The sequence below is a fragment of the Ailuropoda melanoleuca genome, chromosome 10 (assembly GCF_002007445.2).
Source record: "Ailuropoda melanoleuca isolate Jingjing chromosome 10, ASM200744v2, whole genome shotgun sequence".
Classification (NCBI taxonomy): Eukaryota; Metazoa; Chordata; class Mammalia; order Carnivora; family Ursidae; genus Ailuropoda; species Ailuropoda melanoleuca.
Genome location: NC_048227.1, coordinates 51355044 through 51374984, shown reverse-complemented (window position 1 = coordinate 51374984; position 19941 = coordinate 51355044). Strand labels below are relative to the sequence as shown.

The 19941-nt window shown below is 45.1% G+C and overlaps 1 protein-coding gene across 1 annotated transcript in view; it reads left to right on the top strand.

The window, feature by feature from the left end:
- Positions 1–19941, top strand: part of SIM1 (SIM bHLH transcription factor 1) — a 64292-nt gene that overhangs the window by 6067 nt on the left and 38284 nt on the right. The window contains exons 2-8 of the mRNA XM_002921970.2: positions 3700–3782; positions 7199–7288; positions 7798–7906; positions 8043–8128; positions 8828–9027; positions 9245–9351; positions 10016–10163. Coding sequence (XP_002922016.1) covers positions 3700–3782; positions 7199–7288; positions 7798–7906; positions 8043–8128; positions 8828–9027; positions 9245–9351; positions 10016–10163 — 823 coding nt within the window. The remainder of the gene's footprint in view (positions 1–3699; positions 3783–7198; positions 7289–7797; positions 7907–8042; positions 8129–8827; positions 9028–9244; positions 9352–10015; positions 10164–19941) is intronic.

The window sequence follows — 19941 nt, the reverse complement described above, 5'->3', positions numbered from 1 at the left end:
CGGCGGTGGTGGAGGGTACCCAGGTGGCTGCAACAAGTCCCTCCGGGACCCGAAGTTAGAATCGCGGTCTGAGGGCTTTTCCCACCTCAGTCATCAAGTTGTGGTCAGATCCTGGGACAGATCTTCCAGTCCCCTTCCCAACCCTATATTGCCTAAAAGGTATATCGCGATCTGTCAGTCAGATGAAGCTTTCTGGGAACCGTTATAAGGACACATTTCTATTGAGATATAGTTTATTTATTAAAGAGAAGGGGGAAAGAACAGTAGATAAAGCTCTTCTCTTCCTCCTCTTCCTGTCTGAGTGAAGGAGGCCATGATGCCAGGTCTGTAATCTATATTTTGTCAAGGGTATGAAATTCATTCCGAAGGAAAAGCTCGATCAATTTATTTTTGCTGCTTGTAATAACACAGCTGGATGATGCTTTGAGCTCACGCTAGACTGGGGCTCATCATTCATTCGCCAAGAACGGGCCTAAATTGTGCCTGTGGGATTAGGTCAATTTTAGTGGATCTACTTCGCCTCATTTGGTTACTAATTGGTTTCTTGTTTTATAAATCGAAATCTCATTTTCAGGAAATTACAAAACCCGTGCAGTCAGTCCATTGAGGTAATCCTTGGGTCAGGGGGTATTTAAATGGAAATGGCTCAACCGCGCACTGAGGGTAAGAGTGAAACTTCGCCGGGGTTTTCACATGAAATGTGAGCTAGTCCTTTAGATCCATAATAGATACATCCCTTCTAAAACTACTTATGTAAATATGATAAACCAGACTTTAAGGGAAGGGGGGGCGAAGAGAAGCAAAATTTATCTGCAAAGGTTAATGTGGCATATCTTGGAAATCTCCCAAAATAGATTATGTTTTCCTTTGTCTTCGGCCACTTTAGCTGGGGAAAATCCTTTTGTCTAAAACCCGATTTAGTTATCGCCTCCCTCACAGAGCTCCTTTTCTCCTTTGCAAAACCCCGTTCCCTCGGCCTCACCGAATTACAAGAGAATCTTTAGATCTTGTTCCCACTGTAATCCTGCCGCAAAGGGAGCTGGTTTCCTCCTCATTTTAAACAGACAATCAAAGGATTTGTGAATTTTCTGCGGTAGGTCAAGTGCAGAAACGAAATCTCAGCTTACCCCCCTCGCCAACTGAAATTGGGTGCGGGAGCGCGTCACCGCCAGCAGGAGGTGAGGGGGTCCGGGGAGAGGGGTCTCTGGCCCTCTCCAGGATTTTCGGGAGGCCGAACCCTTGACCCGGGGCTTCAGAAGGTGTCCTGGAAAGGCTGAAGGCCGAGCTCAGCAGTAGGATTAGGTCAGGAAAGCATGGCAGGTAGACGAGGGCAGCCAGTTCCTTATAAAACATTAACCCAGACAAAACCGTGTGACGGAGATTTCAACCGCAAACATAGAGGAGGCAATGCTCCGTGAAAGCAAAAGGTTCCTTAAAAGGTGTGGGGGTAGGGGCAGGAGAGGGCGAGGGAGGCCCCTGTTAACCTGCGCCAGGCCGGCTGTTTATTAACCTGCGGGGAAGTCTTATTTTTCCCTCGTAGGCGCATACTAATGAGGCCGCAACCCGAGACAACAAACAAGCGAGGCTGGCGCTGGGGTTCGGAACCGGCACTTAACCCCGAGCCCAGCTCGGGGATTTTCAAATGATTCGGGTCGGGAGGCCGTTCCCGGGCTGTTTCCAGCCGATTTGGGAGAACTTCACAATTTTAGAATAAAGGCATTTGTTGGCCCCAAGCGCAGGCTTTGCACCCTTCCGGAAGACAAGATTCCAGACTGGAGGAGGCCTCTGCCAGCTCCCAGGGCGCCGGAGCGCCTGGGCCCTTCGCGCCCGCTTGGCTCTTTCAGGCCTCTGCTGGGCCCCGGCGTCCACCGGCCAGCGCCACCCGCGTCCCCGGCTCTCCCAGAAGGTTCCTTTCCCCTTTCCCCAGTTTGGCCTCCTCAACCGACATCCCCCCTCCCCCGCCACTTTTGGGTGTGTGTGTGAGAGCAGCGATGAAAAAAAAAATGAACTCGTGCGGGAAACCAGGGAAGATAGCTTGGCGGAGAGACCCGAGGAGCGAAGGGAAGGTGACATGGCGAAGGGGTGTGTACAGGTGGCTGCGGCGGAGGCCCTCCTAAACAGTCCAGGAGGACCAAAGCGTCTGGGCAGTGGAGTCACTCAAGGGAGGGAAACTGGGCCGGGCTAAAGAGGCAGGAGGGATTGACGAGAGGCGTGGGAGGGAGAGGAGTCCGGCCATGGGCGGGGAGCTTCAGTGTTTGCAGAGCGGTGGGGAAATCGTTAGATTTATTTAGATGTGCAAACACCCAGAAAGACCCGATTCGAGCTTAAGGGGCGCTCATGGTTACTCGTTACCAGGGTTTTGATCGCTTGCTTAGGAAGCAGCTCCTGGCCAACACATTTTAAGAGTCCATCTCCATGTTTTATTCTGAAAGATCCGCCCTCACCCCCATATTACAATGCGAGTGTGTCTGTCCTTGTGTACTTCAGAGTGATTTGTACTTTAATGCGGTAAATCAGTAAATCACCCCCTTTTTGTCATGTTAAACCTTGTTTATTGGTGTAAGAATAAGAGTTTAACTACCTCGTTAAATTAATTTCAGCAGCAACACTGCTAAAAAATATTACCTGTAAGTAGTTACAGGTAGCATAACCTCATCTCCTCCAGTTTCCTCTGCCTTATTTTTTTTTCCATTTTCTTTCTGCAAACAGGTACTATAGTAGATTCCGTATTAATTTTTTAAAAAATCAGCCACGGGTATCCAGAGAATTTTATTTTTTAGGCATCGCCAGAGAAATGATTTCTGGCAAAACCTGGAAAGATCTTAAAGTGGTAGCATCGAGGAGAGAAAGGGACTGACTGTCTTTGTTAATAGATGATACCTGGAAGTAGAGAAACTGAATGATGTCTATATCGAATAGGGAATGGGAGTTATTGCTAAGACGATATTAGCACCTGAAAGTAACTTCCAAAGATTGTATACCNTTTTCCTTTTTTTTTTTTTTTTTTTTTTGAGAGGCAAAGTTAGGATGTGTAAATCGAGGACTGGCGCGGGGCGGGGAGGTGGGGAAGCAGAGGAAGGATTGCTCAGGGATGTTGGTGCTGGAAGTCATCCTCAAGCAAACGGATTTCTACGGAGGGAATCAAAGTCAGAAGCCTAGGGGAGGAAAATGGCTAGAGAGCCCAGCAGCCAATGAGAAAGCCCATCAAGGACCCGCTGGACCTGGCTGGAAGCCTCAGGTATTGGCAGTGGCGTTCGCTGAATGTGTGGACATCTCCGGCCTCCTGATAAGGAAGATGGTGAAACTTTGGGAAAGAAATAGTGTCCCTCACCCCTCTAAGCACACTAGTGAAACTACGCAAAAGTTCCCGCGGGGGTTTGGTGTCGGCCCCTTCAGGGCACAGGCGGTCCTCAAATTCAGCCACTTGGGGTACTGCCAGGAGGGACGCTCAGCCAGGGCCCTGCCCTCCCTGAGAAGCCGGTCGGGGAAGGGGAGTCTGACCTCTCCTCAGTCCTTTACACGTGGAAAGGGCGGGGCCGAAATTTACCGCTCGAGGCTAGGCGGTCCGGGTGCGGGGGATCTCGGATGGTATCCAGTCGTGCGTGCGAACTTGAGTGTGTGACATAACCGCGAGACTAGACTCAAACCGCTAGCGAGGTCGGAGTCCCATCGCTAACGGGTGTGTCTGTGTCTCCACAGGGCTCGGCGAGGCGTGGGGCCACTCGAGTCGCACCAGCCCCTTGGACAACGTGGGCAGAGAACTGGGCTCCCATCTGCTCCAGGTATCCGCGCGGCTGCACATACGCTTCGAAGGCTCGGGTGCCTGGCCCTCCGCCGGGCTTCTTGATTTTTAGGGAAATGGGATTGGGCCCAGACCTGGCCTTCTCGCAGCCCCTACAGCTCCTTCAAAATTAAAACGTTGAGATCTTAACCTCGTTGGGTGCGGTAGAGAGGGAGGCAAGGTGACAATGGGCACGTTGGGTTTAGATCGGGATGGCTGAACCGAGGGAGGAGGCGCCATTTGACACCATTCAGCTGAAGGAACCGGAGCGCGCCTGGCCAGGCTGCAAACCCGCCAGAAATGAAGGATTTACACAGGAATAACGGGAATCTGGTAGAAATGCCCATCAACGCTTTAAGCCCACACATTCCAGATCCAGCTGCGTCTGCAACTCTTTCGTCTCCTCCCTGTAGTTCGCGGGCACTCTCCTCTCCCTCCACGAGCTCTCACCCCAGGCCAGCCCAACCCATGTACAGACCCTCGCGTACACTCGTACAGCTCCCCAGGTAATGAGTTTACCCAATGTGGAGGCGCCCATTACCGCGTTGTTTGCAGTGTACACCGTTTTAAATTGCCCGTTGCCCGCTTAAGTCGCATAGCAAATATTTAAAATAGCAAAACTCCCGGTGGCATTTTTAGGCTTGACACTTGTCTCCCACCCTCCACCCCCTTCTTATTATCCATGTACACCGCCAGCTCCTCACGTGGGAGCCTCAAACCTAAATAGCATGGTGAGAATCTGAGCTGGTTCTTCCTCTTGGGCCGAGCAGGACAAGCATCTCCTGGCAGCAGTGCTGTGGCTTCCCCTGTCCCACTGTCTAAGTCCTGGAGACCAAAGAGATTCTAGTGTCACAGAGCAAAGAAAGGCCCCTGTAGGCATTCCCTCACAGGCCTGGCCTCCAAACCCCTGAATTAAATAGAAAGGCCTTGTCCCTCTCCTTTCTCAGGGACACCTTTCATTGGTTGTCTCTCAACAACGCCCTCCCTCCCTCAATCTTTCCATGCTCCCAGCTAATTTTCCTCATCAATATAAAAAAGAGAACAAAACCCAAACAATCTTCCACTCCTTCTAGTTCTTGCCCCATCTTTTCCCTCTTTGTTCATTCCGCAAATATAGGAGCGCCGACTGTGTGCCGGAGAGTAAGTTCTGCCCACATGGAGTTTACATTCTAAGGAGAGCAACCTTGCAAACCCACACAGATGCATTACATAGAATAACATAGTATGACAGGTGGTGTAGGTGCTGTGGAGAAAAACAAGGGGAAGGGAGGGGCTGTGTTTCAGTAGTGCCATTTAAAATGCGGACATTGCAGAGGACCTCACCGAGAAGGGGACATTTGGGCAAATACCTGACAGAGGTGACACTGCTTACTTCACATTCACCCTCTCCCTTGGCTTCTAAAGTAGCACAATTTCCTGGATTCTTCTCCCTCTTTACTTGCTCCTCTGGTTTCCCCACTGCTGTCTGGCTGTAAATGCTGGCATTTCTCCCAAGTTCCATCTCTGTTTCTCCTCTCACAGCTTCAAGGCCTCATGGGTGATGAAGCCAACACCATCACCTCAACTTCTTTCCCACATTTGCATGACTCCAGCTGGTTTCTCCAGTCTAGACACCCTTGTGGAGCTCCAGACCTTTATTTCTTACTGCCAACTGGAAATCTGCATAAACCTGAAGTTTAGCATCTCCAAGACAAGAATTCATTACTTCCCTCCTCCAGACTTCCACTCATACAAAAATTCACCATGCTTCCCTAAATTTTCAATCTTGGGTCATGGTGCTACCCTCCACTCAATGACCTTGAAGTCACTCTCAGCTTCTCTTTCTGCCGCTATAAATGCCATAGCTAGAGCCATCTTTGACTTCCTCATCTGCCTGTGACCACCCAAATTTAGGCTCAAACATCTCTGATCTCTTCATCCCCACTTTTTTTTAAAAAGATTTTATTTATTTATTCGACAGAGATAGAGACAGCCAGCGAGAGAGAGAACAAAAGCAGGGGGAGTGGGAGAGGAAAGCAGGCTCACAGCGGAGGAGCCTGATGTGGGGCTCGATCCCATAATGCTGGGATCACGCCCTGAGCCGAAGGCAGACGCTTAACCGCGTTGCCACCCAGGCGCCCCCTCTTCATCCCCACTTTTGACTCCTGTAGGTCACTGTACACATTCCGACATTAAAAAAAATACAAATGAAACTCAGGCATGCGTGTGCACACACACACACACACACACATGCACACACACCCCTAAACATGCTATTTCCCTGCTTACCTGTTCAGAAACTGTTGGAAACCTGATGCTTACAGGAGAATCTCCAAATTCCTCAGATTGGTATCTCAAACTCTCCAAAAACCCAGCACTGGTGTACTTTCTTAGTCCATCTATGGCACACGAAGTCCATCACACCTGAGTACACCAGATACACCCTCCCCCCAGGTCCTGCCTTTCCCATGTCTTTCCTTCTGCCTAGGATCCCCTTCCTCCCATCTCCAGTTCAAGCTTCCTCTCCAAGGCTCTGCTCAAACTGTTCCTCTGAGGCCTCTCTGATTCTCCTCCAGGCCTCTGGCCATTCCGTCTCTGGGCCCCTACAACACTGTCTATGCAGCTGTGCAGTCATTATATCTGTCTTTAGCCAGTCACTGCTGCTGGACTTCCAGCAACTTGAAAGCAGGATCTGACTCATCCTTATGTCCCCACTGCTTGGACTGAAGCCTCATTCACAGAGATAAAGGGATAGGGAAGGTCTAAGTCTTTCTTCCACGGAAAGCCTGTCAGTTTGATGCATCAATGTAAACACACACATGTACACACTATACCACTACTCTTACAGACCTGCTGCCTGGACAGAATCTCATTTCCTAAACCCCCCTCTCCCAGATTCTTTCTGGAGCTACTGCCCAGCTGCCTTCCATCTACAAACTTTTCAGACTACCAGCCCTTCCATACGGCTCAGGGCCCATTTCCCAAGCCCTGCTGGCGCTCTTTCCATTATAGGATGCTGCCACTATGGAGTCCTCCAAGACTGACACAGGAAACCTTTCATTCTTTCAGTGACCATCTCCCGAAGAACCTACCCACCTCTTAGTGCAGGCTGTGACCCCCTCCCCCTATATTTGTGTGTGTATGCTATAGATAGCTGTATCGTCCATTTTGGTGGATCCTGAGTCTCAGAGGACAGTAGCCTTGCCAGGTACTTCCTCTGGGCACCTCCCAGTGTGCTGCATGTCCCAGATGCTTACGTATTTGAAATGAACAAAAGAGGGACTCTTATGCCAGGTTTTCTATGGCCTATTTCCTATAAGCCTCTCTCTACCGCGTCTGTCTACTCTTCTGGCTGAACATCTCTAACTTTTGTCCCCCCACCCCTTTCTCCCCGTGGCCCAGGGGACTCTCCACTCAACTCTGTTTCTATCTCCCTAGACCCTGGACGGCTTCATCTTCGTGGTGGCCCCAGATGGGAAGATCATGTACATCTCGGAGACAGCCTCAGTCCACCTGGGTCTTTCTCAGGTAGGTGAGTGGTCCACACCTCCAGCCTTCCGTGTTTACACCGAGAGCTGGAGGCCCGCGGTAAGGGTGGCGGTGCTTTCCCAAAGCTCTTATATGTGCACTTCTGGGACTGGAAAGATCTCAGCTGGCAGACCTGCATCTTCCTTTTCCTCTACTTCCCTTATCCTTACCCCTTATCCTGCTAGCTCAGTCCCTACCATAGTCAGACACCTTGGGTGGTGGTTACTTACTAATGTCTGATGTGTTCAGCTGAACATTGCCTGGGAACTGCTACTGCTACGACTACTACTGTGATTACTATATTATTATTATTATTTCCTTTCATAGACAAGGAAGCTGAGGCTTAGATAGACTGTAATAGGTAGCCGGCAGCAGGACAGGAATTACAACTCAGGGCTGACTCTAAAGTTCTGGCTCCTGTCCTCACAGTCCTGTAGACACCCTGGTCCAATCTAGCCCTGCCGGGGCCCTCCACCACCTCGGAGAAGGTGATACCCCCCTCTTTACAGGTAGAGCTGACTGGGAACAGCATTTATGAATACATCCACCCGGCCGACCACGATGAGATGACTGCGGTGCTCACGGCCCATCAGCCCTACCACTCTCACTTTGTCCAGGGTAAGCAGCCACGTGCGGGTGACACTTGGGCCCATCTCCCTTCGCCTGTGGCTTGTCCCCAATTAGCCAAGGCAGGGACCTGGTTGCCCCACCACCGGGCTCATGACCTGCCCCTCGCTCTGCTCCTCTTTCCCAGAGTATGAGATTGAGCGCTCCTTCTTCCTGAGGATGAAATGCGTCTTGGCCAAGAGGAATGCGGGTCTCACCTGCGGTGGCTACAAGGTGGGTGACTGAGAGGGATGCTCCTAGCCACGCTAAGGGAAAAGAGCAGGGCAAGAGGAGCTTGAGGCGTGGGAGGGACATTTCTGCGTCCCTGACTGCCCCATAGGGCATCCCCCCACCCATCAAAGCTCTCTCTGCTCGGGAGCACCTCGAGAGTTGTTGAACTTTGTGAATACTTGGGGACTACTAAGTTTTAAGGCTTAGTTTCACTGTGTCTGGTTACTGCCGGACCGCTGGGACTCTTAATCTGGGGCTCAGAATGGGCCTTGGAGGTGTGTAAAGCGTCTGAAATGGTCGCTCATTTTGGCTCATTCCAGAGTTTACTCACAGCATCAGATTCCGACCCCCAGAGGGGTTAAGAACCGGAGCCCTAGCTCGAATCCATAGTTCTCTTGTTTAATGAGATGAAACCTGATTAGAAAGCTGGTTCCAGGGCCGCACTTCCTGATTTTGAGGAGTTAGGGTTGGCAGCAGTTGCCAGGTCTCTGTATTTTTGAAAGCTCCCAGGTGAGTTCGGTGTGTTGGGACAGTCATTCACTTGAGATGCTGGAACACCAATAACTTTGGACACGTCCGTGTGGGGGCGTGGCCCACACGGCTTTTGGGGGGGAGTCTCAAAATGTTTCAATCCCTTAGCCACCTTTTTGAGGATGTTTCCCGGCTGTGGCTGAGTCTCCCCACTTTCACCCTCCACTACAGGTCATTCACTGCAGCGGCTACCTGAAGATCCGCCAGTACAGCCTGGACATGTCCCCTTTCGATGGCTGCTACCAGAACGTGGGCCTGGTGGCCGTGGGCCACTCGCTGCCTCCCAGCGCCGTCACGGAGATCAAGCTGCACAGCAACATGTTCATGTTCCGGGCCAGCCTGGACATGAAGCTCATCTTCCTGGACTCCAGGTGAGTGGGGGAGACCAAGGCGGGAAAGGATCACCCTGGCGGGAGGGCGGCTCTGCTCAGGGACGGAGAGCTCTTCCTCGACCTTCTGAGCCCATTTTTCAGATGAGGTGACTCACGGGGCCCTGCGAGTGGGGGCGGGCACCCAGGTCTGAGATGGCTTCTGGGGTGGGGGCATCCCGGCACCCTGAGCTCATGCCGCGAGACTTGCTCTCCGCAGAGTGGCGGAGCTGACGGGGTACGAACCTCAGGACCTAATTGAGAAGACCCTGTACCACCACGTGCATGGCTGCGACACCTTCCACCTGCGATGCGCCCACCACCTGCGTAAGGCGCCGCTCTTCCCGGCACCGGACTAACCCCCGCGCTTCCCGGGGAGGGGAGAGGGCGTGACTTAAGTCCACAGTAAGCGGATGGGTGGGAGCCCTAATAGCCGGGTCGTGGTGCGAGGCACTTGCCAGCGAGCGGCTGCCCCAACGCCGAGCCCCTCCTTGTTTCCCTAATATCCGCGGGAAGAATTTCTGAGTTTCTGGGTGAATTCCCCCAGGAGGGGTTTTATGCTTCCCTCTCCTGCCTGCTGCAAGCCTCACTGAAGACGGGAATAGAAACTGAGGCTAGGTCACTTGGCTCAGTGGAGTGACCTGCTTCGGCTTTTGATAGTTTTGCTTTTAACTTAATCCCCAGGAACAGGGACCATGAGCCTCAGAATTCAGCTGCCCAGACCCTACTTTCCTTCGTTAGAAAGTTGAATGGGGGAATCCCCCAATTTGAAGAGTCCCCCACCCCTCTGCCAATCGCACGGGACTGGAGAACTCGATGCAAAGTAACAGTACAATCAATTCCTTTGGGAACGTACGGGTTGTCTCTCCCTCCTGCCTGGGCTCAGTTATTAGGGCCCGTAGGGACCCGCACTCCCACCGCCAGGGGTTGCATTTGGGTCGGATTGGCAGCGAGCTCCTTCACCCGCCGCTGCCTTCTGTCTTTCCATCAGTGCTGGTGAAGGGGCAGGTGACCACCAAGTACTACAGGTTCCTGGCGAAGCATGGCGGCTGGGTATGGGTGCAGAGCTATGCGACCATCGTCCACAACAGCCGCTCGTCCAGGCCACACTGTATCGTCAGCGTCAACTATGTCCTCACGTGAGTGCAAGTCTGGAACCCTTCGCCCACTCCAGGCAACCCTGGTCTCCAAGAGGGTGCGGGTGGTGGGCACTGCCGGTTAGAGGAGGTTGGAGTCCGCTGGGACGCAGGTCCTGACCCCAAGGCAGGCTGTGCTGAGAGGCGGCGGCTTGAGCACTTTCATCTTTAGGAAGAAGCTTCCTTCGTTGTATTCTAGGGAAAGATTTAGGAGTTTTTCCATCCACAGTCTATATTTGCTTTCTGCTCTCTCTCTTTTAACCTTTTAAGCGAACTCTGCATTAAATAAAACTTAATGTGGCAGAAAGAAAAAAGAGAGAGAGGAAAGGGTCCGACGTACGGAGCCATTTATGGTTAACAAACAGGACATCTGTTTCACTTTTTCAAATCTGGGGTTTGAAGTTCTTAATTTTAACCAGAGTCTCCAATCAAAGTTAAGAGTTCTGAGAGAGTGATTCTTACGCTGAACCACAAAGGGTAAAGTGACCAGGAGGGTCTGAATTTAACCTCCGGAAAGCAAAGGGACCCGAGCTAATGCTGCAAGTCTTGGCCGGTGCCCAGGCCCCGCGCGTTGTGTGACCGCATCGCGAGGTGAGGAGCAGGCCTTGGGGGGCCACCTACGGGCACAGCTGGCTGGACGGCGCGGTGGCGGCATTGGAGCCTTATTCTTTCTAGAAACAATAATCGTTCCTGGTCCGCGGTGTGGCCCTGCGGGCTGATCACGTGGCCTGGTGTGCGGCTGGTGAAGAAAGCGCCTTCTGTATAATGTTTGTGAAGCCGAATTGCTCAGGTTTGAAGCCTTTATGAAGAGCCCTTTTGTGTGTAGAATTGCCAGGGTTTTTTGGTAGTCACTGAAATTCTTGCGATTTTAGGGGACCTCAGGAGTTATTTACTTTGGAAGCATTGGCACACCCGGCACTTAGTAGAAATGCTATTTTCACATTAGGAAGTTGGGTAAGGGGTGGTATTTGGAATCAGACTGTACTACAGACCACGAGGACTAGATTCATTCCACGTTGTTTTAAATTGCCAAATTAAAAATGTAGTACTTGAAAATATTGTGCTTGGCAACAGACTTTTTACTCTGTGTCCTGTGTAATAAGAAATTTTAATTCAATAGACTTGGGAAATGAATTTGGTTTAAACGAGGATTCAGTATTCAAGAATAATAGCTGGTTATTAAGAAGAATCTCTTTATTCCTTTCATTTAATAAATGGTATTAAAATAAATACTATTAGGTTTTTGTAATAGCAAGAAAGCTGTGGATTTTAATACAGAGCAGAAAACATACCAATATTTTGGGTATCATGAAACAAAACCATCTATTTTATGAATGCAATTTTTATATTATTAAAATAAACATAAGAGAAAATGGCAAAACATAATTCATAAAATAAGCCACTCTGTGAAGCAGAAGTATTAAGGAGTGAAAAATTATGTCTGCTTACCATGGAAAGGAAATGGACATTCTTTAAGAAGGTGCTGTGTATGTCTGAGACATCACAAGCATTATACATACACTCTGTTCTCTGGTGGGTGCCTGTGGTTAGTAATCGTTGTTTATCAGACAGCAGGGTATATAGTCACACAGACCCATATAAATGATCAGAATGCAAGTTAGACCTCCCAATGGGTAAGCTTAATTTATGTTTGGAGTCATTTTGAAATATTCTGTTTTGTTTTCCAGTGGATGAGTGTACTTCCTTTCTTCTGTTGACTCTGTCGTTCTTCACTTCACACACTTCTCCAGAGCTGCAGGATTAGGCTACCAACTTTACATCAGATTAAAAAGATGTAATGAGGATAAATGATTTACAGAAGGAAAAATAGCATGGCTCATATTTTTCTAAATGTTTTATACCTCTGAATGAAAATAGAAATAAACACACAGAAGGACACAAGATGGAAAGCTGAAATTGATTACCCTTTTATGAGTCTCAACTCCAATTCTTTGTATAAAAATTCTTGGGACAATTTTTATAGCTGCAAATGTGGAAACTGCCTTAGATGAAATGTCATCGAGTGGCTCTGTGTGTGTTGACAGGATTTTCATAATGAACAGGTTGCAGTTTGTTTGATGTGTATATCACACATCTGGCTGGAAGTTACTAATTTACATTGTCTTAGCAAATTAAATAGATGGCTATTGATTCTCTATGGTAGCAGTGAACTACCACATACATTTGTTTTCAAGGCTAGTTCTCCGTGAAGCCTGAGAGTGATAAGTGAATTCTTTCCAAATATGCCACCTCAAACAATGTGCTTAAAACCACAAGCCCCCCAAATAATTTGACAAGCCAGATGTTTTCTCAATTTAGACATATTAATAGCATACATTTTGAAGGAATTGTCATATCATGAAAGTAAAGAGAATTTTAAATAAGTATTGGTTAAATGAAGGAGTGACATATTGATGGAAGCTGCATTCACAAGAAACTCATTTTTCAAGTTTCCTGATGGCCAATTTATTGCTGAAGTTAAAATATGCCTAGAAATATCCATCACTATTATCTGACAAAAGCGATGATGAATAGAAATATTCAGTAACTTTGTTCCAATAAGCAGCTGCAACTGTGAATATAGGAATTTTAGAGGCAGGGTGTAACAGCCTTTGTATGACCATCGCACAAAATGTCGATATTCTGAAAATCTAGAGAGGAGAGGGAGAGGACACTATGATTAAATTTTTAAAATTCTCTTAGTTTTTCTCTGGATGCTTGAGGGTCCCCAAAGCTAATACAGCTCTTCATTAAAACTCAGAAGCGAAAACAAAACAAAAAACTCCTCTCAAACCAAAAGACTGAGCAATTCATGATTTTCTAGAAGACACACATATCCTGTTAGCTTTATGTTCCACATTTTAAAAAATCATTCTTATAGGTCTTGAGTGCCCACAGGCTTTGAAATAAGTGTTAAGTATGACAGACCACGCTCCCTGATTATTTTCAGGAGGATAGATGAATGAAGATAGTGTCTAGTAACAGTGAATATTGGGAAAAGTCCAGACAAGTATGGAGAGTACAAGGAGTTCTGTTTAAAAGCTGAGTGGTTTTCTTGAATTCATATTTCCTTGAGCTTGTTTAATTAGTAGTATTAATTATTCATAGCCAGTTCAGGTGGAAAACACTAGTGCTCAATGTGAAGAGAATTGAAATTGTGGAACACCCAATAAACTATGAAAAGTAATTTCTAGAAAAATGAAGAAGAGTCTTTATGTTTCTAAACTTCATATGTTATAAAAATAAAACTTTAAAAATCTACTTTTAAGGATAAATCAATGAAGTATAAAAATCCCATTTTAAAATATTTAAGAACATTAATTTTTCAAACATACAGAAAAGGTGAAAGACTTGTACAATGAATACCCATACACACATCATCTATAATATAAACTGTTTTTGTTTTATCTCCTTTTCTATCTATATGTATGTCTATTTGTATGTGCATTTCTTTCCTCCTTTGAATTACTCCAAAGTAAGCTACAGACATCAGGATTCCTCATCCTAAATAACATTCTCTTACATAGTCACTGTACCATTTATGATGGCACATTTAAAGGGTTCAAAATTACTGTGTGTAGAAGGTTGCAAAAATATACATGAGATCTAGTTTACTGATGCCATTAAAAACAATCTGTCACTGACATTCATCAAGTACTCACTGATTTATGACCTCAGTAGGTTGACTGATAGATGATATTTTGTGAGGGAACTTCCGTGGGATACAGTCGTAAACACTAGTGTATTTTAAATTAGACTTCTAGTAAGAATTGTAAGTTAATAAAATTCTGGCATTTTTTTTCTGGGAAGTAAAAGAGAGAGATTTTGAGAGTTATTTTGGTAACTTTGGAAACAGACACATTTAATATCTTCAACCATTTTTTGTTCGTAAAGAAGGCTTCTCCACTTATATCCTAAGTTTAAGATAGAACATTGTTTTAGTTCTCACATACTGTTTTAGAGTGATTCACTGAACACATAAAAGGAATTTTCTATGTTAAAATTTCTATTTCAGTGTTACAAAAGGCAGAACAAATAGACAATTTACATTAGTGGCCTATGCAACACTATCTACTAAATAACCCTTTGCATTTATAGAAAAGTTTGGGCAAAATACCGAAGGAGACATTCTTTCTTCATGTAAAAGAAGAAAAAAGGTCTCTATGTTGTAATTATTTCAGGTCCAATAATTTTTGCTTTTCTTTTTATAAAACCATTGTAGTTCCCACTTTTAAAAAGGGTCTTTAAGTGTTAACATATTCTGGAATATAAAACCTTATGTATCCTTATCACAAAGCAGCAAATGTTAAAATATGCTCATGTTAGTTTGCTCTTTCAAGTGTACTAATTGTGCTGAGTTAATTTGGGTATGTAAATTAAAAATTATTTTTTATTAATTTAAAGCCACAGAGATATTATTGTTATTACTATGAGGAAATTTTAGAAAATGCTTTTTAAAAACTTGACCAATAATATATATAGTTATAGAAATAGATTTTATTTTTCTGGCTAGCAAAACCATTCTTTTATATTATAAATAATGTCAAATGAAGTGCCTCTTGACTTAGCAAACCATAGCAAAATATAAAATAATTCACTCTCATGCCTTGGACCTGTGGAGCACTTGTTGCATGGATTTAATTGTTTGATCATTAAAAATAATAATCATGCACTAATGTATACCCATAAATTAGATTTGATCCTTAATTGTGTTTAATCTTTATTATAATAATATTGAATATCAAAGCCCCAGTTGTCCTTTTCAAATGATCTTTGAAGTATCTGAATGATTATAGAAACGAATTGAAGACACATTTGTATGAATGGTAATTCATAACAACTAAAACTATTAATAGTAATTAATAGTGATTTTGTAACTACTAAAACACTTTATTAAAAGAAAGAGTTGGGGGATTTAGTCTGTTTTATAGTTCATACTACCAGTACTCACTTAAATGATGTTATTCTTCATATCCTTTTCACTTATTGTAATTTTTTTACCAAAATGATCTGTATTTAGTTTCAAATTCATCATTTATGTTCAAATTTTGTATTATTATTACAAATGTTGAATACAGCATCATTACAAAAGCTGAGTATTTCTTTCATAGTGCTGTCACATTCATTACATAGTTTGCTCCTTTGACAGCTCTGTAGGAGGGTTAGGGCAGGGAGTTTCTAGGTGAGGAAACTGACATCAGATATGCTGAGTAAGTGGGGAAGCCAGGATTAAAGCCTGGGGTGTAGACTCCTACTGCATGCAGAGTTCCTCTGTATGGAGGTGATAGTCAGGGGTGGTTGCAGGGGAGAAAATGTCTGGGAGAGAGGGATGGATTTAAATGGGTGAGGCCTGTAGTGTTCAGCCCACCAACTTCTGGATAGGCTTTCATCTAATCTCATCATGGAAAATTAAAAAGCTATTTCTGTGTTGCTGCTTCACGAATATGTACAGATGTCGACAATTTAAATTTAGCAATGCTATCTTCTCAATAACATTCAGTTAAGAATATATTTTCCCCCCATAAGTCTCACTAAGGACGTTTTCATTTTGTAAGAAAAAATGTGGCCTGCAAACATTTCAGTTTCTTTCCGAGTTGCTTGCCTTTCGTTTACATAGATACATTATTGCTATTCCTAATTATTTCATTTCTGCAACCAGATTTAATATTTTATGTTTTTGTTAAATGTCTTAAAACAAATGTCAGTGGATTGGCAAGCTAAATCACCCTTTTCATCAGACGGGTCACAAAATACCTCCTATGGCAGTGGGGTGTTTCCTAGATGGTGTTCTTTTTTTTTTTTTTTTAAAGATTTTATTTATTTATTTGACAGAGAGAGGCACAGCCAGCGAGAGAGGGAACACAAGCAGGGGGAGTAGGAGAGGAAGAAGCAGGCTCCTAGCGGAGGAGCCTGATGTGGGGCTCGATCCCAGAACGCCAGGATCACGCCCTGAGCCGAAGGCAGACGCTTAAGGCCACCCAGGCGCCCCTCCTAGATGGTGTTCCGCTTTTGAGGGAGAATGGCAAGAAAGTTTGCTCTCTGGGGATTCTGTTGGTGGAGGGACCTAGGGATGGAGAGCCTCCCAACATACTCTGGGTAGGTGAGTCATCCTTGGCCCTTTGGCAATGCTGCTACCGGGCTACTTCCTTCTCCTCAGGCCTCTCTGGCCCTCATCCTTTCTTTGTTGTCGCTCTGCCCTGGAGGGCACTGAGTCACAGGACCTCTTCTTTAAAAGGTTCCTATGTGGAGACCGCTTGGTATGTGCTGAATGACCAGCCCGACCACTTTTCTCTGGCTGTTGGGACAGAAAGAGTTCTGGTCTTTGCGTCTTATTGTGGAAAAACATGAACATTACCTTCCTGAAGGCAGGGATATACACGTTATTGTGAATAGACAAATTCAAATGAAGCTTTACTTGAACTCCAGAAAAGTATGTTTTCATCTTCTGACTTCATCTATCTGACTTCGATATTTGTGTTGTGAACAGTTATGTTTGATTCAAGGTGTGTGTATGTGTGAGTGGGGGGGTGGATTATGCATATCTTGATGATTTAGTGAAAGGCTGCTAATTGTTTTCACCTATCCAATGCTTTCCTGTCTGTCGTCTGTTCTCATTGGCTTGTGGCATCTTTCCAGGTGAGCAGGTAGGGATAGAAAATTCATCTGGGTTGGGGCACCTGGGTGGCACAGCGGTTAAGCGTCTGCCTTCGGCTCAGGGCGTGATCCCGGCGTTACGGGATCGAGCCCCACATTCAGGCTCCTCTGCTATGAGCCTGCTTCTTCCTCTCCCACTCCCCCCTGCTTGTGTTCCCTCTCTCCCTGGCTGTCTCTATCTCTGTTGAATAAATAAATAAAATCTTTAAAAAAAAAAAAAAAGAAAATTCATCTGGGTTGAAGTGCTGATGTCTATGCCTCTGTAGTCCTGCAAAAAGGATTGGTTAGAGTTTGGATAAAATCTGGAAATGCCTGAGTGCTTATTGGTAGAGGAACTTCATTCTGTCTTGTCTGAAGGGGTAACCTCGCCACTTCCTTTCCCCTGCCTCAGGCATTCTGAGGTCTAGGGATCTGGCAGGGGTGAGAAATGTGGTCCATGGTGATGGCAGGGCTAAAGGGGATGAAAAGAGGACTTACTTTTATAGGGCATTGACAACGTTTAGGGTCTGAGTCTGGGCCATCTGTTTACCATCTGTGACTTTTACTCTGGGAAGTTATATTGCAGTTGGATTGTGATTTTGTTTTTATAAAAACCCACAGTATCATTTGAAGCAACCTGCAAGGGAGAGGCATGGGCTTTGGTGTCAGATGGATCTGGGTTTGAATATGCTTTACTGCATTATAGCTATGAGACTTTGAGCTCAGCTCTACTTCTGTGAGCCTCTGTTTCCCCATCTGTGCAATGGGGATATTTTTACCCACCTTTTAAGAATTGAAGAGGATTAAATGAGATAATGTATATATATATATATATATATATATATAGCACAGAACCTGGCAGAAAGCACGTGTTCAAAATAACTGTTATCAGCTCTTGCCAATTATGTGATGTCAGCTGAAATAGTTTGAAAAGAGAGGTGTAGTTCCTTTTTAACTTGAATTGCTAACTCTTCAAATTCACAAATTTAAGTGTTTATCTTCTCCCCCCACGCAAGTTCCTCAACACACACATCTCCAAGTATTGAGCTCTTTGTGGGTGGTGGTTTCTACAGTTTGGTTAAGCTCACCCTGTTTTTCATTGCGGTCATTGTGTACTCTACAGGGAGCTGAGCTTTGTGCTGGGAGGGAAGGAAGCCAAAATTTATTGAGTACCTTATTTGTCCCAGGCAAAGTGAAAGGTGCGTTACATGGTGCTTTACAGGGCAAAAGAAGGTTCTAGGAAACCAAGCTTTTATCAAATTTCTAAAGTTAATTTAGTTTGGAACCAATGTTTTCTCAACTTTCCAATGTCAGTAATTAAAATTTAAAGTGAATAAAACATGTAGTACTGGCATTTTTTATGGTGTCCAGTGGAACCTTTTGTATATTTCCCTTTACTCTGTATGGACTGGGTATGGCTCAATCAAGTGTTTCAGAGAGTATGGCAGAATGCGGTGATTTATTGTATGAATACATGAAGCAGTCTTGGCATCTCTTGAGTAGTTTACAATTTAGTTGGAAAAGTAGAAGAGTTCCATTTAAATATTTAAGAACTCAGATTGGCACAGTTTGAAACGATATGGTCCACCTGGGCTATTTGTTGAGAGCACAGAATTCAGAGAAGCTTAAATGGTGGAGCTATTAGGGAGGGAGTAGAATGTAGGGGTCAAAGCAGAGGTAGGGTCTTTTGAGATGGAATGGTGACATATGCACATCTGTCTTGTTCTTTTTCCATGAATATTATAGCACAATTAGTATTACTCTTCAAATTAGATTCAGTACTTGCCTCATTGTTCTTACCTGAGTTACGTTTTCTTTCCTTCTCTTACCTTTTTACCGTGAACTTTTTTGTTGGAACTGAACATGTTTCATCAGGATTGGAAACTATTTTCTCTAAGCCTCTTACCTTTCTCAAATTAGTACTGGCATATATCTTGAACATGTTCACCCAGCCTTAGTAATATATACATTCATATATATGCACCTAGCATATATAAATGTCATATATATATATATATATATTAGCATCTAGGCAAAGAACACACTTTTTAAAGTTTTAAGGGATGTCAGTATTCTGAATGGAATGTAGACTCGTATTGAAATGAATACACAGTATTGCCACATGTATAATCGTTGTATTTTTAAAATTATTTGTAGAAAGCAAATGTGAGGTATACACTAGGACAATGAACATCAGCAGGTTGGAGGAGAGGGAGGTGCAAAGAACCTGATTCTTTCGTGCCATGTTTGACATCATAATCATAATGCTGTTAGAATATGATGCCGTCTAACCCCCAGGCTTTTTAGTTAGATGCTTCAACCCTGATAACTATAGGGATGCATTACAAGGTACTTACAAAACGTATTATGAAATGAGATATCACGACTTTATCATGCAACGCAGCTAATTAAGAACTTGGGTTATGCGACTATTGCCTATTCAAACTCCAGTGCTGCTATTGGCTATTTCTGTGACTGCGAGCAAATTGCTTAACTTTGTTGTCTTGCTATTTTTTTAATCTGTAAAATGTGGGTAATAATAATAATATCTATTTCATAGAGTCATTGTGAATATTAAATGAGATCATGTGTGAGGTTCTTGGCCCTGTGCCTGACACAAAGTAACATTGAGTAAATGTGAATTTTTAGGGTGGTTACTTTAGTGAAATCAAAAAAAAATAATTTTTGGCTTGCCAGTAAACACAAAATAAGTGTCTGTGAGTCTTTGGGCTGAAGGAGGGAAAGCATGAGTCTTAGGAAGGCAGAGTGTTGCCCGAGAATGAGAAATCACCAATCAAGCTGATCCATCTGGAATGGATTGTTAGATCCTACTTGAGATGATTAGGACTGGTAGGCCTTTAAGCATTCATAAATGTTTTCTTGAGCACCTGTTATGTGTCTGGCACTGTGCCAAGTTCTGGGGATATCGAAATGAATGAGATGGTACCTGCTGGAAAAAGAAATAAGCACAAGCATGAGCTCCATCCCAGCTTGATTTCCCTATAGGCTTGTTGACGACAGATTCCTTCGTGGAGGGAAGCACTTCCAGCCACGAGTAGAAGAAAGCCCAAAGTGCTTTGGCACTGTTAAGGTCACCCCTGGGGAATAAGCTTGCAGGTGTGGTCAGACTCCCCTTGGTTAGATGGTG